Source organism: Tamandua tetradactyla, chromosome 5 (genome assembly GCF_023851605.1).
Source record: "Tamandua tetradactyla isolate mTamTet1 chromosome 5, mTamTet1.pri, whole genome shotgun sequence".
NCBI classification, from domain to species: domain Eukaryota; kingdom Metazoa; phylum Chordata; class Mammalia; order Pilosa; family Myrmecophagidae; genus Tamandua; species Tamandua tetradactyla.
Window position 1 is genome coordinate 179,651,350 of NC_135331.1, and position 24,226 is coordinate 179,675,575.

The window sequence follows — 24,226 nt, forward strand, 5'->3', positions numbered from 1 at the left end:
GCAAGGGCACAGACAGCAAAATCCCAGCGGGAGGGGAACTAATGTGAGCCAGGAGCCTTTGACCTTGCCTCGACATTTACAGTGTGGAAAGCACACTCAGAGGACAGTATTGTGAGCACTGAAGAAGACACACTGGCCTTGTCTTCCACACTGCAAATATAGGTCTCGAACTAGTTTGCCTGAAAAACTGCATCTGAAAGATTTACCTGGTTCCTGGGTACCTGGACTTTCAGGGACACTGGTTCTGAACTCCACAGCATTGTGGACTGGCTAATGGGGACCTCCAGGGATCCTCTTTGTGGTTGGCTTGAGATTTTCTCTGGAATTGGTCTTCCAGTAATGTCACCAGTTAGGAAGGAGGCTAAGCACCTTGGGAGGGCACAGAAATCAAGTCCAATATGCACATAGAGAAATATATAAATGGGCATAAGAAGTATGGGGGGTTTTTTCAGAGCAATGAGAGTGCTCTCGAATTGATTGTGGTGGTGAACGCACAACTCTGTGATTACACTGACAGCCACTGACTGTACACTTCGGTGGATTGTCTGGTGTGTGAATAAAACTGTTAAAAATGAATGAATGAATGAAATAGATAGGTTTGTTAGAACTGAGCTTTGTCAATCAGGAATGGATCTCTGTTAATAAAGTTTTGGCACACCTTCAGAAAAAGTTTAAGCCAAGTAACAGATTTTGGTTGAATTAACCCCAAGAGTTAAAGCTATCAGAACAATACACTGGTTTTGCCTGTATTCCTAAGAAACACCAAAAGCCACAATAATACAATTCCTTCAATTGTAAATTTTAGAATACCATATAAACATACTTTTAAGATGACATCTTTTACAGTGTCAGAAAATGTAAAATGTAATTCTTTTATATAGTTGTAATGTAAATACTGGTTTGGTTATCTTAGAATGAATAATAAGTATAGCACTTACTGTGCTTATATGATTTAAAATTAAAATGTTTTAAAGAAGCCCACTGGACTGAAATAAAAATATCCTGACAAGTTGATTCAGAATTAAAGGTTTTTTTTCTTTTAAACTTTATTGACCAGAAATACGACCTTTTGGACAGTACATGTTTCCTCCAGATGCCTATGTGCACCATTGGTAAACACATTAAAGACAATATAAGAGAAAATTTTAGTCATTATGAAATTACATACTGTAAGAAAAGTAGGACACACCAAGATAAAATGCGATTTCATGACATACAACATTTCCCAGCTCTTAAATTCTAAGTGTGACCCACAATAGTGGAAATACTTTTGCCCACTACTGACTCTCCTGGACACCCAAAACTGAGTCTGGTCTCTGGTCCTATTGGCTTCTAAAGGCCACGAAGCTCCTCAGGGATAGCTATTCTATGCCTGGAGGCAGGAAAAAATGAAAGTGGTCTGGACTATCCTGTTTTAAAATAACATGGATGCTTTTAGAAATATCAGAAGTGCTAAAAGGACATTGGAGTCAACACAGAGGAACTTCCCATTGATCGAGTTGTGAGGCTTTGAGTAGCAAGTACAAGCACAGCAAAATGGTGATGTTGGGCAATGTATCCTAGAAATACATGTCCTTAAACCTGAACTCTTGTAAATAAAGACATTTTGATGAGGCTACTTCAATTAAGGTGTGGTCCAGCTGTATCAGGACAGGCTTCATACTATTACTGAAGGCCTTATATGGAATGTCACAGACAAACAGTGTGATGGTTTGAAACAGTATGCACCCTAACCCGTTCCTGTGGGTGTGAACCTCTTGTAAGTAGATTCTTTGGGTGAGTAGGATCTTTTTTTTTTTTTTGGCGGGGGTGGAGGGTGGGGTGGGGGAGGGCGGTGCATGGCCCGGGAATTGAACCCAGGTCTCCCACATGCAAAGCGAGCATTCTACCACTGAACCACCCGTGCACCTGTCGTGAGTAGGATCTTAAGTTGAGATGTGGCCCACCTCATCCAGGGTGGGCCTTAATCCTCTTACTGGAGTCCTTTTTAGAGGATAAACGACAGAAAAGACACAGAAAAAAGGCCCGGAGAAGGTAAAAGAGTCAGGGAAGCTGAGAGACAAGAACATACCCAGAAGCCCAGAGTGGAAGCCACTGAAGCAGGAAGCTGAAAGCGATGAGACCCAGGAGAGAAGGGAGAGACAGACTTTGCCACATGCCTGGCCATGGGACAGAGGAGCTAAGGATCGCCAGTGGCCAATCTTCAGGGGGAAGGAATCATCTTGTTGATGCCTTGATCTGGACATTTTCATGACCTCAGAATTGTAAACTTGTAAGTTAAAAAAATCCCCATTGTAAAAGCTAACCCATTTCTGGTCAGCTTTTATCAGACTAAAAACAGATTCTGGTACCAGAACAGTGGGGTACTATGATTGCAAATACCAAAAATGCTGGAGTGGCTTTATATTTAAATAGGTGAGGGAAAGATTCTGGAAGAATTGTGAGGTGCTTAATAGAAAAGGCGTAGACTGCTTTGAAGAGACTGTTGGTAGAAATATGGACGCTAAAGTTACTTCTGATGAGGCTTTAGATAGGAATGTGTCATTGCAAACTGAAGAAAAGGTGATCCTTATTTCCAAGTGTCAGAGAACTTGGCAAAATCAAGTACTGATGTTGGATGGAAAGCAGAATTTAAAAGTGACAAGCTTGGATATTTAACTGAGGAGATTTCTAAACTATATGTGGAAAGTGCAGCCTGACTTCTCTTTGCAGCCTATTGTAAAAGGTGAGGGGAAAAGGATAAGTTGAGAACTGAATTCTTGGGTACAAAAAAACCCCCAGAAACTGATGGTTTAGAAAATTCAAGTTTCCACCTTGATACCGTGGGATCAACAAGTGTCTTCCTGACCAAAAGGGGGGAAAGAAATGTAATAAAGTAAGACATCAGTGGCTAAGAGAGATCCAAGAGTGAAGAGGCTATTCTGGAGGCTATTCTGAAAATTTTAGGTAGTGCTAAATGCCATGGTTTGCTATATCCCTACCAACAACACTCCTGTTAGCTCTTAAGAATACCTAAGCTCTAACTGAGACTCTATAAAAGTTTCATGTTCTAAGCTTGCTTTCCTGGAAACTATAATTCCCAGAGAGTTCCTAGGTCAGATAAATCCTGAAACCCAGAGGGACCAGCCTCTCTGTTTTGGTTTGCTAATGTAGCCAGAAATGCAATATACCAGAGATGCAATGGCTTTTAAAAGGGGAATTTATTAAGTTACAAGTTTACAACTCTAAGGCCATAAAAATGTCCAAACTAAGGCATCCATAGAAAGATACCTTGACTCAAGAAAAGCCGACGGGTCTAGAACAGTTCTGTCAGCTGGGAAGGCACAGCTGGAGTCTGCTGGGGTCTTTGGCTTCTGATTTCAAACAGCTTCCCCAAGGGCATTTTCATTCTGTATCTCCAAATGTCTGGGTTTGATGTTGGCTCTCTCTGTCGGCTCTGAAGCTTTTTCCAAAATGGCTCCCTCTTAAAAAGACTCCAGTAAGTGACCCACCTTAAATGGATGGAAACCACCTAATCAAAAGGTCCCACCCACAACTGGATGGGTCACAGCTCCATGGAGGCAAAATAGATCCTACCGAACAATACTGAAACAGGATTAAAGAACATGGCTTTTCTGGGGATACACAACAGTTTTAACTGGCACACTCTCCAAAATCATCAATTAATTACCTTCTCCTAACCTTTTCAACATGAAAAAGAATGGGGGCACTGCTTAAAGATCCTTGTAGACTGAGAGAAAGATCAAAGGAGAAGAAGGGATAACTGAGGAAATGGGAGTTAACAAACGAGTATGACTGCTGAATCAAAATATTAATACTAAAACACATACAGAGAAAAAGATCATAATATTAATACCGAAAGATAGGGGAGATATCAAATTAAGAATCTTAACAAACTGAGAAATTATTAAACAAGTACAGAAATAATTAAAAAAATTACTTACATCCAGTCTTGACATTTTAGAACAGTTTCAGTGAATATGAAATAATTAATTTTATAATCACTGCTTATGTATATAAGTATTTGAAGATTTCAAAAGATTCAACCATACTGAATTTGTACTCACAGTTTAAATTTTTTCAGAGAATTTAAATAGTCAGTTTTGAAGTTGGGTTTCTTAAAAATTTTATTTTTTCTCTATGGAGGATGAAGTGAACATTAGACAAAGCACATATAGTTGTGAATTTTCTTCAGGTCCAAAAGTTCCTCAGTTAAAGAATCTATCAATATACAATATTACAATATTGTAATATAATCAATAATTATATTACAAATCATACATCAGAAGAGAAAGTCCATAATTTAGAATCATAATAATCCCTGATAGAATCCAAAGGAAGAAATGATTTTAAAGGCATATTAGAGAGAAAAAGCTTGAGTAATATATTCCTTCCAAATATAGTAATTTGCTTGCTAAATGCTTGGTTTTAAAGACAAATGACTCATAACTTAGAAGGACTCACATTTCCATATCACCTATCTGCGTAGATGCATATGATATATGACTAAGACTACTGTACCCTCCCTCCCCTTACAAGCACAGGAGTTAAGTTGTATTGCAGAGAAAAAAAGAATCTGAAGCACAAAATGTGGCTCAAGAAAGTAAGGAAAGTTCAAAAGGTCAGTACCGCACAAAGCTATGTGACCAATTGCCAATCTTTAGGAATACCATGGAATTCTGAGGATGCCTCTTCAAGAAAGAAAAATATGTAGTCACATTTTATCTTTTTTTTTTTTTGCACCAAGAATTGAACCCGGGTCTCTGGCATGGCAGGTGAGAACTGAGTCTCGCCTGAGACATGGCAGGTGTCATTGAGCCACTGCTGCACTGCCCATCACATTTAATCTCATGCATGAGAATAAACATAAAAATATTAGAAAAAAACCACATGATTTTAAGAAACAATCTCAAATAATAAATATTTACTTAGCATATCACAGGTGAAAACACAGAAGAAAAAGTAGAAAGAGTACTGCCTTCCTGACACCTGCTCCCAAATGAATGCAATAAGGGATCTAGGGAAGACCCCTCCCCACCAAAAAACCACCAAAACTCAGAAACATCATTGGGAATATAAGCACTCTGTTTGCAAAATTAGGCACAGAGTCCATTAATTCAACTCAAGTACTGGTATCACGTTGTCCTAAGCTGACTACACAAGTCATGAAATTAAACCTGAAATACCAAAGAAGTTATAGAACATGATGCGGAGACGGTATTCAAGTGGTGTTCAACATAGCCAACAGTCTGATACATTTGTAAACACCACCTTGGTATCCTGAAGGTACATGAGTTGGGGAGGGTGAAATTTGATCAGAAAGCTTTCCATTGTTACGGCTTTCTTCTCATCTCTTCATCCCAGTCAAAATCTAATGCATCGTCATCTAGTTCTGGTAAAGTGAAGAGAGATTTTTTGGAAATAATCAGATTCTTGGATGACTCCCCCAACTGAAATGTTTTCCTTCTGCTGCCAAGCACTGTGGCCACGGGTGTGGGAGGAAGGCCTGGGCTTCTCTCACCCCAGCTCTTACTTTCAGGAGCAGGAGAGGATTCTGCCTGGGATTCTGAGGGTGAAGTGAAGGAGAACTTTGCCAGTGTCGCTAATGTGTGAGCATGAACCTTGCTACTTTTATTACTGCCTGAAACCTCTTCCTTTTTCTCTCTTTCCCAAGTAAGATGAGAATGCTCCTTCGGCCTCCCAAACTCTACCTCAGGCTGAACAGTTCTCTTTTCAGGCGCGCAGTCTCCCTTCTCTCTTGGTCCATCTTTCTTTGGGGGTTGCTGTGACACAGCCTTTGTCTTACCCTGCAGCTGATCTGAGCTTCCGTTTCCTGAGGGAGAAGCCGATGTTTCAAGACCCTTCACAAGCAGAGCTGCTTCTTCTCTTGTTCTATGTTGGGAAGTTTTAGGACAACTAACTGCTATTTCAGCTGGGCCAGGAGACACATGACTGTGACCTTTAGGGGACAGGATCAGTTTTGACTTTTGTTTGAAAGTAAATTTTGCCAGTTTGGCCACAGGGGGACCTGAACTCTCAACACTTTCAAGTTCAGATTCTTCCACCTGAGCAAGGGACTTCTGCCTCTTTCTTCTGAGAGTTTCCAGCATTCTTTGTGGGCTCTGCACAGGGATGGACTGAGGATGAGATGGCCCTGTGGGCAGTGAAGGCTCCCTGGAGAGGTTTCTGCAGAACTCCTGGGCCTTCTCCTTGCGCAGCCTGTGAAGCTTCTTAGGGACATGATGAGTCAGTACCGAGTCTCGCTCATCAGCAGATCCTGCTGCTTCTGAAACTACTGCTGACTTTTTTGCCTTTTTGCCCTCGACATGGAAAGTCCTGTCTGGCCTCAATACAGCCTCTGTCTCCTGTCGTGCTGAAAGGTGTCCAGCTTCCAATTTACTATTTTGGTCTGACCCACTCTTTTCTTTAACCTGAGATTCGTTGGAGATTTTCAAAGCCAATTCCCCCATGGTTGTTTTGGGACTGGAAGACACAGGAACAGTGTTTTTAGGTACAATGTGTTGAGTTGCCATGGAGTCAAACCAGTCCAAACTGGCATCTCTGCTACTTTCGTGTTCAGCTAAGTGTTTTCTACTTGTTGAGCTGCTAGTTCCCAGGGGAGATGAGGGCTCTAGAGGTGGGCTTCCCCTGGAACTGCCTCCTGGAGACGAGGTACGCCTATTAGAATTCCTTTCCTGCTGTGCTGAAGATCTAAACTTTGAGTCTTTCCATGGATCATTTCTGGAGGATCCTGGAGCGGTCTCTGCCTCCACTGCCCTTTGTTGGGGCTGGGACACACTCTGAGTGTGTAACCTGTAGCAGAGATAAAGAAACCGTGTATTGAGTGGAAGGGAATTTGTTTAATTTTTCCATTTCTTTAGATTCTGAGATGTCATCTAAAGATTCTAGTCTGACATAATTCCAAATTAATTCCACATACTGTCTCTTAGAATAGCAGTGTAGTATTTACACTCTCATATAAGCATCCTAATTAAATCTAAAACACTAATACAATAAATAAAATGAAATTGCAAGTTTGACTCTATTTTTAGCTCTCTCTGAAAGCCCTTTTAATTCATTGAAGATTTTTGGAGGTCAGGGTAAAGTGCTCAGTTTTCTCTCGCAAGCTGAATGTTCAACTGTTTAAGACAGATGTGCAGCTATGCACACAGTAGGTAACTGCTGACCAGTAAAGTTGTTTGCTCTAATTGTCTGGTAACCAGTTTGCTGGGCAGAACCCACGTGAATTACTGGAGAGTTTGATCTCTCACCTAACTGAGGTCTGAATTTTGGTACATCTAAAAAACCACTTTACTCAAGAGTTTGTTATGCCTCTATACTCATGTTCCCACTGCCTGCCTCTGGCATTCACTGCAGACAGTCCTAGGTAATGGAGAATATCTTCCTGCTAAGCCCATTTTTTGACACGTGTTCTAAGAAGCCACTTTCCATCAATTTGATGTAGAGTTAAAATCTATTTGCCCTCACTGATTGAAGGATTTGCTCAATGATATTCATCTTAAATCTTGGGCACATTTATACACCATTAGTAATGAAGGGGAGAATAGTAACCAAAATAATACCCAAAGAAACAACTTATAACAGGGATTGTAGTTCCCCCAAAGAAGATCTCTAAGAATGTCTGTCTTAACAACCTTTTCATTATAAGTCTAATATGACCCTGCTTCCATATACTAAATCTGAAAAGGAATGAACTGAAAAGCAGATGAGTGAATTATTCTAAAAATCATATATAATTATAAAAAAAAGAAATAGAAGAAAATACATTAAATTTAAATGCACCTTAAATTTAAATCTGTTTAAATCATTAAAATGTTAATGGTAGATATCTCTGGGTATTAAGACTAAAACATGATTTTTAAAAATTTATTACTGTTTCTTTTTAAAATACTCTATAGTGAACATGTGTTGCCTGTATAATAGAAAAACACATACACAAATTATTGTAAAAATATTGAATTTTATTCATTCACAGTAGGTTTGGAAATATCAATGCAGCAAATCCATGCTCATTGCTACTAATTTGAGCCAAAGCTAAACAAAAAAATATCTTTCAAAATTACTACTATCTAGTATATTTTCAGCATCAAATCTAGGTCTGGGATACTCATACTCATTAAAGCGCTCATGAAAATGTCCTAAAAGACAGGAATTAATGGGGAAGAATAATTTAATCCTATTATTTTAGCCTAATTCTTGCTTCAGGGATTAAATTCTCCCCCTACATAAAATTTCTGCAGTTTTACTACACTTTCTTAAAGACAGCATCTTTGTACTCAGCTTTAAGGTGGGTGGAATGGCCACTAGTTAAGGCACAGACTGTCATTAGTAAAGCATTTCCCAGAAGAAAACTGTGCTAAGAATACAAATGGTTTTATCATAATGATGTGTTCTTAAGGAACAGAGAACTCTTTTCTAAGGGGAAAAATGCCCATATGCTACTTGGGTTTTGTTCACTTGATAAGATTAGCTTTAGGTTGTATCTTGGAGGTAATTCACTTTCATTTGCAGTGAAGCCGGTTTTGTTGTTTTGAGGGGCATAAAGGGATACGCCTCTACATTACAAAGAAATACTAGTAAAAAAAGAACATTTTGAGCCAAACTCTTCTCTCTCTCTTCTCTCCCTTCTCTCCAGGAGGGGTGTTTTGAATTTAGGAAGTCCACTTGCCATCTTTCTGTCACACCACACTGACTCCGAGCCTCACACTCCCTCCTTCCTAAGTCTGGCCCCCGTCAGCTTATGGAGCTTGGGTCAGTGAAAATGAGCAAACTCTCCCAAGAAAAAGCAAGTCCAGTGAGTCCCTGAACAAGACCAGCTATATCAAAACGTAAACAACTCAAGGAATAACTCTGCTCTTAGCACCAAGCTCTGGGTCATAAAAAGAACCAAGAGACGAAAAAAAAAGGGGGGGGGTTGGGAGTTGATTTTATAAAGTACAAGTTTATGACTGTCCGGCACCTGCTATAGGAGAATAAAACCCGTCCCCAAACCTCCCCAAAAACACTGTGCTAAAGTTTTATTAATTAGAAAGAGAATGCTGCTGGGAGAGGGGAGTGAGAGAACGGGAACCTCGAGGAAAAGAACTGTCCAGGTTTCACTTAATACCGTCAACAGTCCCAGTGTGGTTCCAAAATCCCCCTTCTCCGGCTGCTCTGCTTCCACGTTCCCCCCATTAGCCAGACCCTGGCTTCAGGATCAACACCAAAACCCACACTCAGGCAGCAAATTGCCAAGCCGTTCACGTTCATCGTCTGATCACACTGGTTAAATAAAGACATTCAAATGGGTAAACCGCCACTCCTCACGCCTTTCCCAGCTTTGTAGACGTTAATGTATTTAGAGGAGCTTGCAAACATTAGAGTTTAGGCAAAAATCCTTTAGATGGAGGCTGCTTGTCCTAATGTGTGTGACCATCCCTTTGCTGTGTCCTACATGCCTATTGCCCACATTTTAACAGGTCAATAGAAAGTAAGTTTTGAAACATTGCTTCTGTCATTCCTATCACCCTATAGGATAAAAATAAATTTCCCTCTTTAATATAAAATGCGTCACTCTCACTGGGGATTTCTTTAGTCTGACTATTAAATATGTGAATTTTTAAAAACCATGAATTTGGGAACGTAGGCAAGGAAAACCAGGATGCTGAAGGTGGGGCCAGAGCTGCTACTAATGAACTAGAAGGGCATTTGCCAGGTGAAAGTCAGCCCATTATCTCTAGTTCTGTAATTCTCCCAGCATGCTAGCTTAGTCTGCCTGAAACCAGCCTGGGCTTAGTTTCCACCTGTGCTTTCCTTTCACCAGGGTTACGTGAAGACTAGTGACCAAATATTATTATACTCAGGAGAAAACTGAGAAAAATACAATAAATTAATAAACGCTAAGATTCTTCATGTAGACTCCTTCATACATGTGCTTTCACACAAAATATTTTGTTTCTGGGTCTGGATTGGAATGGTTCACACTTCTTTAGTCCAACTTCTTTCTTCATAGCAGTCAGGTGACCGCTCTGAACAACACCAGTCTACTTATATTACAGTCAAAGAAAAAGAAGAGGAAGTGGTGGTAGCAAACATGATAAAGCCCTTCCACGCACATGTGTGTCTTGGGTATGAGAACAGGGTAGCCTAACTTAGTGCTCTGCATGTAACATGGATCCTGTGGGGTAAAGGACCAGCCAATGCTCTCTATGAGGTTCACTGAACAGGCAAGTCAAGGAAATGCACCTGTACAAGGTGGTCCCCAAAGATGGTGTGCCTGTTTCAAAGTATTACATAGCCTAGAAAAGCCATGTCTTAATCCTGATCCAATCTTGTGGGAGCAGGCATTTCTTTTAAGCCTGATTCAACATTGTAGGTTAGAAACTTTGATTAGATCATCATCATGGAGAAGTGACACACTCAGTTGTGGGTGTGATCTTTTGATTAGATTGAGATGTGACCCTACCTATTCCAGAAGGGTCTTGATTTGTTTTCTGGACTCCTTTAAAAGAGGGAGCATTTTGGAGATAATCAGAATCGACAGAAGCCACAGATGCTGACCCTTGGAGAACAGAGACAAAGATGTCTGAAGATGCTCAGAGCCCAGCAGATGTTGCTATGAGATGTTAAGCAAGCCAGAACCTGGAGAGAGCCAGGGTAAGCCAAGAGATGAAAGCCAGCCCTGAAGAAGCAAAGCGAGGAACCCTGACAGGAACAGAGGCTGAGAGCAATGGAGCCCAGGAGCAAGGGACCAGCAGATGTCAGCCACATGACTACACAGCAGACAGACGGGTTCCTGACCCATTGGTCTTTCTTGAGTGAAGGTAATCTCTTGTTGGTGCCTTAATTTGGACACTTTTCACTTCCTTAGAACTGTAAACTTGTAATTTATTAAATTCCCCTTTTTAAAAGCCCTTCCAGTTCTGGTATATTGCATTCCAGCAGTTTTGAAACTAACACAGATAGCCACCATCAATTTCCCCATCCCTGCATGTGCATGCATCCTCCCATCAAGAAGTGGTGTCTGTTTCCCTGCACCTTGCCTCTGGGCTGGCCTCCTGACTTGCTCTGACCTCTGAAGTGGCAACAGTGATGCTGTGCCGGTTCCAGGCTAGCCTATACGTGATCCACCAGCTTCCACTTTTGACCTACTGGAGTCTTAAGCCACCATGCAAGAATTCTGATGACCCTGCACTAAAGTGAGCCCAGTTGGGTCCCAGTTGCTTGAGCCTCCCAGCCAAGACACTACACACATGACCAAAGCCAGCTGGGATGGGCCAGTCCCAACTGAACTCCCTGATAAAAGTGAAGGAGAGCGATCCCAACAGACACAATGTGGAACAGAGACAAGCTGTCCCACCAAGCCCCGTGTAAATTTCTGACTCCCAGAAATGGGACCATTAAAACGGTAATTGATAGATAACTGAAACAATCCCCTACAGAACGTAGAGACAGATTCCTCACTTAATTTGCACTTTCTTTGTTTCATTATATGCCAAACAAGGATTTTCCATTATACACCTTTCTTGGCTTTTTTCCCCCTCACCTTTCAAGTCTTCTGAGCTCTTCATTCAAGAGGCTATGCAGCTCCAGCTTTTCCAGAATAAGTTCACACTGTCTCCGGTACTGTTCCAGAGGGTTTTCTGGAAAGGAAGTATGGAGTGCATTCACCCCTCCCAGCAGAGCGCCTCCCTGAAGGGGTGAGAAAATGGAAAATACCAGAAGAGTGAACAGAACAGGCAGCATAGAGGTAAGTGCACACCAGAGGGGCTAAAACCAGCCTGCTGCACAACCCCCTACACCCCCACACCTCTATCTGAGGTATCACAATCACTGTAAGCCTTTTTCAAGTATCAGTTGCCCTCTCCCCCATTTCTTGATGGCATCACTGCACTAGCAAGACACGCTGTCACCAGTGGGAGCATGGGCGTCCCTCAGGTAGGTGAGGAGGGAGAGGACTGCAAACCACTGCTTTACACTGATAGGAAAAGTGACCCACTGATGTAGTGAATGTCTCCATGACAATCATTTCCTTTCTTTTAAATGGTTTCCTTTGGATATATTTCCAGGAGTCGTTAATTCTAGAATATGATCATTTTTATAACACTTGATATGTTAACAATTTTTTATTTTTTAAAGAAAGTCTGTAATTAGAGTTCAATATTAGGCACATGAAAAACACTTTCCTGCATTGAGGACTCCATCACGGCCACCACGGTGACAGCATCCTCCAGAGTGACAGTGTCACGGAACATCAGCCGTGCGTGAGCTAAGGAAACAAAAGGCATGGGAAACTGTGAAGATGGGAAGTATTTGCTTCTTAATGAATATTGGAGGTAATAAAATAAAATTCTCTACCTGATGCTTTCCCTCTAAACCATATTTTCTAAACAAGCTACAAATGAACACAAACTAATTTTACTAGAACAAACACAAAAGTCTACATCCAGCTAGGGTTAAGTTCCACTAACTTGAAGGTTATTTCTTTGGTAATGGGCTTAGTCCATCTGTGTAGCTCATGGCAATTTGTGTATTTATATGAAAAAGAATACTGGGCTCTAGCAAAGAAAGGGGCTATAAGAACATATATTTAATATTCAACATCTTTTGATACTTTCTAACCTATTATAAAAATACACAAAATTAAAACTCATTTCTCATCTCTGGCATTTCTATTTATCTATAATCTATGAGCTTTTCAAAACTAGCTTGAGTTTTGGGCACTTCTTATTTTCCTATTAGTTATAAATCCTTAAAAAATAAAGTTCATTTGTTTTATAGTACTTTTTATTAAGCTTATATTATTTCATCATATGATACATATATATTATATAGTTGACGTGAATTTTTTAGAATTGTTTAAACAATGGCTAATGTGAAAGCTAATGTTAAAAAAAAAGATGGGAGATGTATGTTAGCTGTATGTTTGCAGGTAAGTCAGACTTAGAGATTGGACAGGGCTAGGCACTGTTAAGTGGCTGTTACAATGATGGGATGGGGGTGAGGGGGCTGCAACTGGCAATTAGTAAGAAAGAACAGAGATGCCAAATGGGGAAACAATTCCACACAATTAACTATCCCACCCAAATGCTAACAGAGTTGCCGCTAGAGAAAAAAACTAGTAACTCTTGACTTTCTAAATGAATGATGTCTTCATTTATAGGAGGTCTCAAGATGTTACAAAGATTCTTAATGACTCTGCATTCCACTCAATACCTATAATCTGCCCCCAGAAAATAGAGACTTCATAGCTCAGAGCCCTTATATTTTTTAAAATAAACTTTTTATTTTTAATTATTTCAAACTTCCAGGACAGCTGAAAAAATAATGCAAAGCCCATACTGAGAACTTCAACATACACCCCATCCAGATACACAGATCCACCAACTTTTAACTTTTTACCAGTTTTTTCCTTTCTTTCCTCCTTCCCTTCCTCTCCCCTTCCCTATCCATCCATCTATCCATCCATCTGTCTGACTAGTTATTTTCTAAATAGGTTGTAAATGCCATGCTCAGAGTCTTTATGCTTTAAGGGACCATGAGCACTTTAGAACAGATTATTCTTATTCCTCTTTGAATCCGTGGCTCTCAGTCCCATGCCCTGCACACAGTAGGCACTCAATCAAAGCATCTTCTGTTGAATGCAATAAACCTTCCGCTAATCGTATCAAGCTCTCCAGCAGGCGGATGGTGGTGCGTGCAGCATTCCGGGAATCGCTCTGCCGCTGCATCTGGTAGTACCGGAGAAGAACCTGATTACCCTCGTCAGACAGTGTGGGCTGCAGCTTCCTGATGAGGCAGAAGTAGGTTTTCATCTTTTCCATGCTCCAGAGAGTCTCAGATTTGCTTGGGTAACCTGCGAATATCAGGTGTTGGGTCAGTAATTTCTAAGAACAGGCAAACATCTGATTTTAAAGGTTTTGATAATGTTCTTGTACTCATTTTTTTTTAAAGATGACCTTCAGGTTTTGTGGCCATTGAAACCTAGACCTGTTCTCTGCTTAGCATATAGTTCTAGAATAGGTCTTAGGGTCTAAGCTTAATTAAATTAAGCTTCCTACAGGGTTAAAATTACTTGGAGTAATTCTAGACTGTCCTATCGTAACAACAGTACATAAGTAAATCTAATTTAATTTAAAGGGAGGCCCACATTTAGAAAATTCTGTTTCATGATTCAGTTTTTGTTTTCTTTGTGTACAGGAGCCAGTGTGTAAATATATATTATAAGGTATCTCCTTTTCATCCTAAAGACCATGCCTTACAAGTATAATCTCATTAAGGAAAGCAGAGAAAGTTCCCTTTCCTTCTGCTCTTTATTCTGGAACTCACTGACTGCCTCTTCCAATTTACTGCTTTCTGTCTAAGCATCTCTCCTGTCCTATCATGCAGGGCACCTTGGGCATTTATTTAAAGTTCTGCAAAGAGAATTTACTTTGGCAATGTCTACTCTTTGTCCATTTGAACATTTTGTGTGTCTTTGCGTACCTTTATTTTCTAAGATAAAGGAGGAAATTATACGATCCCAGTCTTCATTCCTGGTATCGAGCAAAACCAGGACCAGGTCAAATCTACTTAAGAGTGGGCTGCCAAGGGCAATGTTCACAGACACGGACTCGTGGGGGTCGTACTGGCCTTTGGGGTTGGTGGCAGCCAGTATGGTGGCTCTTGTGTTCAGCGTGCACACGAGGCTGCAGAGAGAGGGGTTATGAGTCACTGAATGATGAGATTTGAAAAAAAAAAGATTAAACTTGTTAATAAAAAGGAACTGCTCTTGTGCCTTGAAAATCTAGAAAAACTCATTTGAAAGAAAATGTGGAATATATACGAGGTATCACAAATACCATGTTCAAATGAAGTACATTTAAACAAGCCTATCTTTAAGACAATTAACTGTCCAGGAAACACTTCTTAGGGTTCCTCTATGGACAGACTTCTTTGCTGGGTGCTAAGAGGGATACAGAATTAGAACAAACATGGCTGCTCTTACTAAGGAGCTTGCAGTCCACCAGCTGCCATGACAGCACCAGGCAGAGCGTGGTAAATTCTGGAAGTATAAAGCTCCTAGTAAGGAGGATGTGCATTCATCCATGGGGGTGGGCGAGAAGATGTAAGAAACATTAGGAAACAGCTTTTGAACCGGGTCTGTCGTGACAACTGGAATGCTTTAAGTAGAGAGAGATATATATATACATTTGCGGAGGGAAAGGAAGTGAGGAGGTGAAGGGACTTTGCAGAGTGGTGGGTGGTTGAAGCAAAAACTCTGTGTGTTCACTTATTTCGTTTTGACTTTCCTAAAAGAGAAAGAAACCAAAGAAATAGAGAAAGAGAGATGGAGGGAAAGGACATCAGGAAAAATTAAAGATTGATTTAGCCTCAAGTTTTTGATGAGCAACGGGACAAGGCAGATCCTGCTGGGAGGATTTGGGCTTGGCAGACGGACGGGTGAAAGGGGAAGGGCTGGGCAGGGTGAAAAGGCAGGACCCGGGGTGTCCGGGGCGAGAGGCATGCAGGTCCTACAAGGAGCAGCGGCGGGAACGGATGTGATATAACTTAGACATTGTCTCCAAAGTTATTCATGGTGAGCATGCCTCAAAAGTAATACAGCAAATTCATCAATGGTAGGACGGGTAAAACTTTTCCTCTGTAAATGTGTGTGCTCTCCATTCGACGCCTGGCTTCAGGTACAGTGGGAGGTCTCCCTTCAGCTATCATGGCCCTGTGACATCAGCAAACATGCACAATTTGCTAACCCTTGATCTATTTCCAGTTGGTTCTAGCAGTTACATCACACCCTGAGATTGAGAGAGCTTGGCACAAAAAACACTCGCTGAAAAAGACAAACGAGGCACTTTCACCAAAAAAAAAGAAATCTCCATTTAAAAAATTGAAAGGAAAAAAATTCTGAACAGACATTACTTATGTTACAATTTTTGTATGTCAAAATGACTTTGTAAAGCCAGTTGTTTAGGACTCAGAATTTTACCATAATAACAATTGTAACAAATGATTACTAACCAATCCCATACTGAAATGAGACTGTTTGCATTTATAATTAAAAAATTGCTGTAAAAATGGTAATGAAACAAAATGCAATCACATATGAAATAATTTTTTAAAACATTCTGTCCTAGGTAAAATTAGCTCATTGTTCTTTCTCTCTCTGATCAACAAATATTTATAGGTTGATCCTTATGCTGAGAATTCAAAGGGGTGTATCGTTGGTCCCTGCCTACCACTATTTTATAACAGAACTGCTATAATAACAGCCTCAACTAAAATTTTAAGAAGGCACTCTCCCCACACAAAACTATACAAAATAAAAGCAGACTAAACTATCAACTCCAAAGCAAAAATAAATTAAAAAAATTTTTTTTCAAAGATGACTTGGAGGAAAGAAAAAGATCATTAATTGGTGGTAGATATAATCTGGGGAGAAACTGCAAAAATTTCTACAGCGCTTGACCAAGTGTCTGCATGTCACTAGGAACACGTGACAGCTGTACTGCTTTGCAAACCCTGCTGCCCTTTTTTTTCTGTTTCTTTGAAAACCACTGAGCTCAGAAAGAGCATCTCCCTATTTACACAGATTCACTAGATTATTCTCATGTCTTTCTGTTTAAACACTGTTTCTCAGCACTTCAGCATGGAGAAATCTACCCTTGTTGCGTGACCTGTTCTCTGCTACCCCTTAACTGATTCTGTTGTCCATTAGAGTACTAGACAGGCCAACTACTGGCCATCCACCAAGCATATACCCATTCAGTCCCTTCTGTGTAAATTGCCCTACAGGAGCAGTAGACTGGACAGAGATTGGCATCTGCCCTAAGGGTAGCCAATCCATAAACTGGCCAGAAGCCACTGAATACTCTTGCATAAATCTTCTAATAGGGATGATAATATCAAATTGGTCATCTCTTGGGAGTATCTAAATGGAGATAAGAGACACAGCTGAATTACTAAGAGAGTGGAAAAGACTAAAAGGGCCACAAAAGAAATTATGACAGAGAAAAAATAATGGAAGAGTAGGTTTGGGGATGAATGAACTTCTGCTGCTAGAGTGACAATGAGAATGGAGAGGCCAGGAGAGGTCACCATGTGCACTTCCATGTGACAGAGGAGCCCAGGACAACTGCTCATCAGCAGACGCCGCAGCTTCAGGAAGGAAAGCATCGCCTTGATGATGTCTTGATTTGGACTTTTTCTCAGACTCAAAACTGTGAGCTAAGAAATTCTCATTGTTTAAGCTGATCCATTGCCTGGTACTTGCTTGAGTAGCCAAAGAAACCAAGTCAGTGTGAATATTTATAAGTTTCACTGCAAAAAAATATTAAAGTGTTTGATTATAGACTACTGTCTCAGTCCCTGAATGTATCTCATAATAGATGAAATATGAGCTGTATTAATTTCCTAAGGAAAAAAAAAATCTGAATAGCAAAATGTATTTGGCCCTAAGGGTTTCTGGAAGGAACAGCAGATCTATAACAATTAAAACTTAAAACAGCATTTATTACACACCAGGTTCTATCCTGAGTACTTTACGTGTAATAATTCGTTCAGCCTTTACAACAGCCCTGTGAAACAGGTAAAATGATTCTCACCATCTTACCAAGAAGGAAACCAAGGCCCAGAGCAGCTTAGTAATATATCTTGCTAGTAGGTAGTAGAGCTGGACTCCAAGCTGGCCAGGCCAGCTCTGGACTTTGCCCTTAATCACTACGGTGTTCTTTCCAAGCCCCACGCATTCTTGTGGCAGCTAAAAGAACACAGAGCTTTTAATACTGTGTCCTGAAGTTTTCTGTGTCTAGCACAGATGATTTCAATACTTCATGATATCATATGAAACCATATTTTATGTACATAGTAAATTAGTAAAAAATGAAACAGTTGATACTCAACATATTGGTCCTATCAATAAATTTAAATGTGCTTAATTCCCACATTACAAGAAAAAGATTTTCAGGTTTTACATAAAGTGAAACCCAACTCTATGCTATATAGATGAAATATATGTAAAAACAAACTGAATCAAAAGGTTAAACATAAAGTGATGAGCAAAGATATTGGGCAAAAGCAAATAATATGAATGCAGTTTTGACCCTGAAATCAGGCAAGGTAAAACTCAGGCTAAAAAGCATTAAAAGTCATAAAATTACATTTATAAACAAAAAACCAGAAGATGCAAGGAAAAACAGATAATGACAATAATAATAAGGGACTTTAACATATCACTCTCAAGGTAAGAAAAAATATAGAAGACCTAAAGAACATAATTTATAGGGTACAATTTGTATGTGTGTTTGTATGTGTGTATGTATGTATATAAAACATCATTAGAGACTGAGATAAACAGCATTTACAACCAGAAAAGATTCTATTCCTCTGTAAGGCTGCTAGTGTCTATAATCCCGTCACAGTTGAGCTGGACATGGACACTATCGTTGCTATCTACTTGTAGGTGCACCAGTTTTCGAGTTCTTTCAGCACAGAACTGCCACTACCTTGTGTTTAGTTTGTGTGCGGGGGTACAGTATAGTACTGGGGAATTATTCTCAGTGTTTCTACTCTATCTTCAGCTTTCAGCAGCCACCGAATACCAACATCACAGAAAGGTCTCTCTCCACATTCTCGTGCCCCATCCAGGGCAGACTGCTATTGCTTGCTACCGAGGGCTAGGCTCATTTTGGGATCAGGGTGCTTCGTCTCCTGGTGCTAGACAGGGTCTGTATACCTGGTATGGGGGGGCAAGGGCTGAGCACTTGTCAGTCTTGCTGTCCCTCTCACCTGTGACAGCTGAACCCTGCAATTTATCTGGGCAGTTCTTGGGCAGATTCCTGCCCTTCTTACAGTGGTAGTAGATCTCTGCTTTGAATGGGGACAGGATCTTGCTCCTAAGAGGTTTCCTGCCCTTCCGTCAGGGGTAGATCTAGCTTTTGTTTCTATCCTTTTGCCTGGCTCCTGGAGAAGGGGAGGACTTTTTATCCTCTTCCAAAGGCAGAAAGGTTTGGCTTCTATACCTTCCCCAGAGGTCCTGGGGTTCAAAGAATTTGTTTCCCCACCCACAGTGAGTTTACATTTTGTGCTGTAAGAGAAAAGGATCTGGGGAAGCAGAAAGTGTTCCTCATACCCCCCCCCCCACACACACACAGTAGTTAATCACCTCTTCAAGCCTGGGTGACAGATGAGGGAGGGGAGGGTCTTTGTGCTCTTTTTCCCTGACCAGTTAAACCAAGTGGAGGGCCCTGGAGAAGAGTATGCAAGTGAGAACTCCCCTGGGTTTTGGGCTCCCAGTTTTTCTAAATCAATACAATAGCCCATACTTCTTCCCTTCTCTGGCATCCGCCTCTTCCTCCTATGTTCTTTCAAAGGTAAAACAGTTTGTGCCTCATCTCTCCTTGGGCAAGTCACACTTTGGAGTTAAATTCCCTTGGTTAGTGTGTGACCTCAGCTCTCTGATAAATTCAGGGAAAGTCATGATTTTTGTGGATTATCTGGCTTTTTTCATTATATGGGAATGACACGCTCTTACAACTTTCTATAGCCTAAGTGGAAGCAGAACATGTGCTTACATTCTATAAGTCTTTGCTTTTTTATTTCATTTTTTAAATAATTCATTTTTATTGTACTTTTCATAAATATCACTCTGTGGTGGACTGAAAAAAGACAGCTGGTCCCTCACCACAGATAGTGTGAGAAGAAATTCCCCAGTGCATAGAGTAGTTTTGATTAGATTGTACAACCTTTGGGTCCCATAAGTGAACTGTTCAGATACAGAATTATTCTGGAATTGTTCTGGAATTGATGACATACTTATGGATAGCACAAGAGGTTCATAGTAATTCACATTTAGGTCGGGGTAAGACCAGTGGGAATGGTTAATAAGTATTTTCATTTCTAGTGATCTATTCTATTCTATTGCAATGAATTCTCCTTTTCTAAAACAGATTCATAGCATTTGTTACAATATTCACTGATGTAAGGTTAATTATTTAGAAATCTTGCAAAATGTCCAAGATTTCCTCTGGAAAAGACATAAAAAATAAATGGAATATTCTGGATTTTTAGAGGCTGTTTTATATATGCATAACCTGGTATTCAGAGACAAGGACGAAGATGATTAGGGTATGGTTAAGGTAATTCAGAACACAGGGGTAAGGAAGACATTGTCTATATTTTAGAACCTTACCTACTCGTTGAGACCAAAGGAAGAAAGGTTTATTTTGTCCAGAACGTTAATTTTCTGTAGCACATAATCTAACTCAATCTGTCTTGATAGCTCATTTAAACAATATAAACACAGGGAGCTTGGAATAAAAATGAGGGTCTTTAATCCTGTATAGCTTAATGTAATGCCTGGATATATCCCAGAATATATTAAGCAGATAAAAAAAAAAAAGTATTGGCAAAGTTCCTTGAATGATGGGGAGAAAAATATGGAACTATTAAACTTTACCACCAGGGAAACCCCTGATACTGTGTCAAACATTAGGAACACCCAAATCAATAGGCCAAACCCTTGATCTTGAGGCTTGCTCTTGTGACACTCATGTAGGTAGCAGAGAAGCTTAGCTTAATTATAGGTGTACCTAAGAGTCACCTCCAGAGGACCCTTTTGTTGCTCAGATGTGGCCTCACACTCCCTAAGCCTAACTCTGCAAGTGAAATCATGGCCTTCCCCTCTATGTGGGACATGATATTCAGGGGTGAAAGTCTGTCTGATGACGTGGGAGATGACTTCCAGGGATGAGTCTGGCCCTGGCACTGTGGGATCAACAATGCCAACCTGACCAAAAGGGAGAAAAGAAATGCAACAAATATGGTATCAGTGGCTGAGAGAGTTCAAACAGAATTGAGAGGCTACTCTGGAAGTCGTTCTTATGCAAACTTCAGTTGGATACTGCTATCTATCATAACTTGCAAACCCCAACCAAAACCATTCCAACCAATTCTAAAGGACACCTAGGGAGATATATAATATTCTACAAAGGTTCCATACACTAGGATAACTTTCCAGAAACCTACAACCTCCAGATGGGTCCCTGGACCAGATAAGTCCTGATACCTAGAGGGGCCAGCCTTTCCAGAACATTAGATAGTTCCATTTCCTGACCCCTTATTTTGAAAGCCCTTCCAACATGAGATAGGTAGAATGGGCATAGCCCAAGTACCCCTAAAGGGTAGGAGAAATATCAAAGGTGATCATGGAGTTATACAGAGAAGGAGGGTTTAACAAACGAGTATGACTGCTGAATCATTGTATTGATATTTCCTTTAATCTCCAATATCTTCAAACAGCTAGAAGTAAAAACCTAAAATTGTGGTATTATAATACATGCCAAACTCTGAAATCTATTTTCAACTAATTGTTGTGCTGTGCTTTGACATTTATTGCTTTTTAGTATATATGCTATTTTTCACACAAAAAAGAAAAAAAGTGATGATAACATATATACATTCTTTCTAGCCTCCTATATTCTGGAGCAGTTAGAAGGAAAAATCTGAGATGATGGTATGGCGGCCCATGACAATCTCTGCGATCTGTCCTGTAACTACTTGTTGAAGAGTGCTTTGAAAACTATTGCTTTTTTCTTTCTTCCCTTTGTATGTATTTTATATTATACAATAAAAAAGTAAAAAAAGAAATGAAAAGAAAAAAAAGAGTTCAGAAGCAATAATAACAATAATAATTTTTTTTGGGGGGTACGTGGTCTGGGAATTGAACCTGGGTCTCCTACATGAAAGGTGGGCATTCTACCACTGAACACCCGTGCACCCCCCAATAATTATTTTGAAGTATCTTCTCTCATAACACTTTTATTATAGACTCATCACTTTGATGTTATTTTGTCTGCCTTTCTCAATAAACAGTGAACGTCTCAGTGACAGGTTCTTCACACTGCAGATTCTTAATGAATTGATATTGAATGAAGGAATGACTAAATCTGATAATGGCTCTGCCTAGTTATTTCTTGTTTGTGAGCTTATAACGACTCCTCATCCCATTCCTGTTTTGCTAGTGGAAATCTAAGTGTGTTTAAACAAATTGCAATGAATCTATATACGCCATGTCTGCCTGGTTCCCAAATACCTACTGTTTGAAGCCGCTACTGGCTGCCCTACTTAGCTGATGGGTTGTCCTACACCCATAAGAGTAGCACTGGGGATGAGATCGTTCTGGCCCTGCCCTTTGCTTGGATGATTTGGCAGCCCGTTTGGTGGTCAGCCTTTGCAGCCCACTTCCCCTCACCACCACAGGGCCTGGGTGAGGGGATTTCAGCCTGAATCTGATGTGTTTTTCATTTCTATTGCTCATGTATCCCTAAGGACTCATATACTTGAGCCCAGAGCCCCCCTGATTTTATAAACGGCACTTCATCTAACATATATTATTTAGTTTTCCATATGCTATGATCAACCTTCCTTTAGGATGTAAAAATGACTATTATTGAAAGGCAAAAACTAGTTTTTTTTTTTCGAATCTTTAAAAATTTCTAACATAGCAGTATGCATATAGTAGACACAGATTTTTTCATGAAAAAGAGAATGAGTTGAATCCTGCATTGAAAGTTCTTCATGAGAACCCTCCATGCATTTAGTCAATCTCCACTTACATTTAAGTTTTCCTTTTCTTTTCCCCAACAATTCATTTTTATTTTCCCCACAAACCTCCATCTAATCAGGGGAAACTTTAATGTGTGTTTGAAGAGTGAAAGCTGACAATTTCTGAGAGGATGAAACATACCTACAGTTAAACAAGTTCACATTTTCCCCCAATAATATATAAAATAATCTCACTATTAGCAAAAATTTTTAAAAAAACAAACTCTTACCCAGCCTTAGCAACACTTATGGTTTGTTGCTCCATTGCTTCATGGATACTGGTTCTGTCATGTTCCTTGAGGCTATTAAATTCATCAATACAGCAAAGGCCTGCATCTGCAAGTACTAATGCCCCAGCCTCCAAATTCCATTCTCCTGAGTCTTTTACAGCAGTTACTGTTAGACCTGAGGAAACAAGCAGGCTATGTCAGCTTTTATTTTCATAAGGAGAAGAAATACCTACATTTCAAAGAGAAGGCCACAGAGTCAAGGCTTTTATTTCTAGTCTACCAAAAAAGGATGGCTTTAGGACAATTGCTTCAGGTATCCAGTCACTGAAAGGTGTCAAAGTGCCCATATTCAGGCATTTTGTGGCAACCAGAAGTCCACAATTTGTTATCTCTCTTTGGTAGGTGCCTGGTCTTAGTGATCTAAAAACTTCTGAAGAAGCAAGAGATTTCTGGAGACCTTGTAACAAGAGATACTCCATTTTATGTTGGCTATAGAGAAGCATCCAAACATAGAAAACAGTAGTTATCATAGCCCAATGATATAAATGAAAAGTTTGCTCCTTATGGTATGAGGGAGATGATTTTCTTCATGTTCTTCGATGATTTTGAGTCATCTATTATACCAGTCAATAAAACAGAGTGGTCAAAAGCAAACGCTTTGGAGTCAGCCAGATTTGGGTTTGAATCATGGACCTGCCATTCTAGATGTCAGGTTGGAGGCAAATTTCCTAATATCTGCAGTCTTCAGCGCATTTATTTGTAAAAGAGGATGACGAGAAGGAACAAGACTCTTAGATATTCAAATAAAATATAAACAAAGTTTTTAAAAAGGTATATGACACAAAATGAGTACTTATAACAACTACTGTTGATAAAAACTTATAAACCTATGGCCAGAGTGATCAAACTATTGACACAAACTATAAATATCAGATCGAAAGAAGAGACGTTACAACACATCCTACAGACACGGAAACAGTAATAAGGGAATACTACAAAAAACTCTATGCCATAAATTCAATTGCTTAGATGAAATGGTCAAAGTCTTTGACATAAGCAAACTCCCAAAGTTTACCTAAAAAGGAACAGATAACTTGCATAAGCCTATATCCTATTTTGAAATTTGAATTTTAGTTACAAATCTTCCAAAATACAAATTTTCAGGCTGAGAAGTTTTCATGGTGAGCTCTACTAAATGTTTAAGAAGAAATAATACTATTTTATGGAAAATTTTCAGAAGTATGGAAAAAGAAGATCACTTTCAACTCCTTTATGAAACCAGCATGATCATGGTACCAAAACCAAAGAGACAATGAAAGGAAACTATAGGCCAATGTCTCTCATAAACTTAGATGCAAAAATCCTCAACAAAATGTAAGCAAATCAAATCCAACAAAGAT

At 39.8% G+C, this 24,226-nt stretch overlaps 1 protein-coding gene and 1 non-coding gene across 4 annotated transcripts in view; both read right to left on the reverse strand.

Annotated features, from left to right (window-relative positions):
* Nucleotides 1-1,018: 1,018 nt before the first annotated feature.
* MCM9 (minichromosome maintenance 9 homologous recombination repair factor) overlaps nt 1,019-24,226 on the reverse strand; it is a 97,143-nt gene continuing 73,935 nt past the window's right edge. For 2 of the 3 annotated variants that reach the window (XM_077162765.1, XM_077162767.1), the window contains 6 exons: nt 22,827-23,001; nt 14,485-14,687; nt 13,652-13,855; nt 12,185-12,268; nt 11,546-11,690; nt 1,019-6,813 (listed from right to left, as the gene is read on the reverse strand). In XM_077162765.1, the coding sequence (XP_077018880.1) occupies nt 5,334-6,813; nt 11,546-11,690; nt 12,185-12,268; nt 13,652-13,855; nt 14,485-14,687; nt 22,827-23,001 (2,291 nt within the window). In that variant the 3' untranslated portion in view covers nt 1,019-5,333. The remainder of the gene's footprint in view (nt 6,814-11,545; nt 11,691-12,184; nt 12,269-13,651; nt 13,856-14,484; nt 14,688-22,826; nt 23,002-24,226) is intronic. The other variant, XM_077162766.1, reaches the window with a different exon arrangement.
* Nucleotides 1,836-1,906, reverse strand: TRNAA-UGC (transfer RNA alanine (anticodon UGC)). Its single transcript has one exon. It is a non-coding gene; the product is annotated as a tRNA-Ala (tRNA).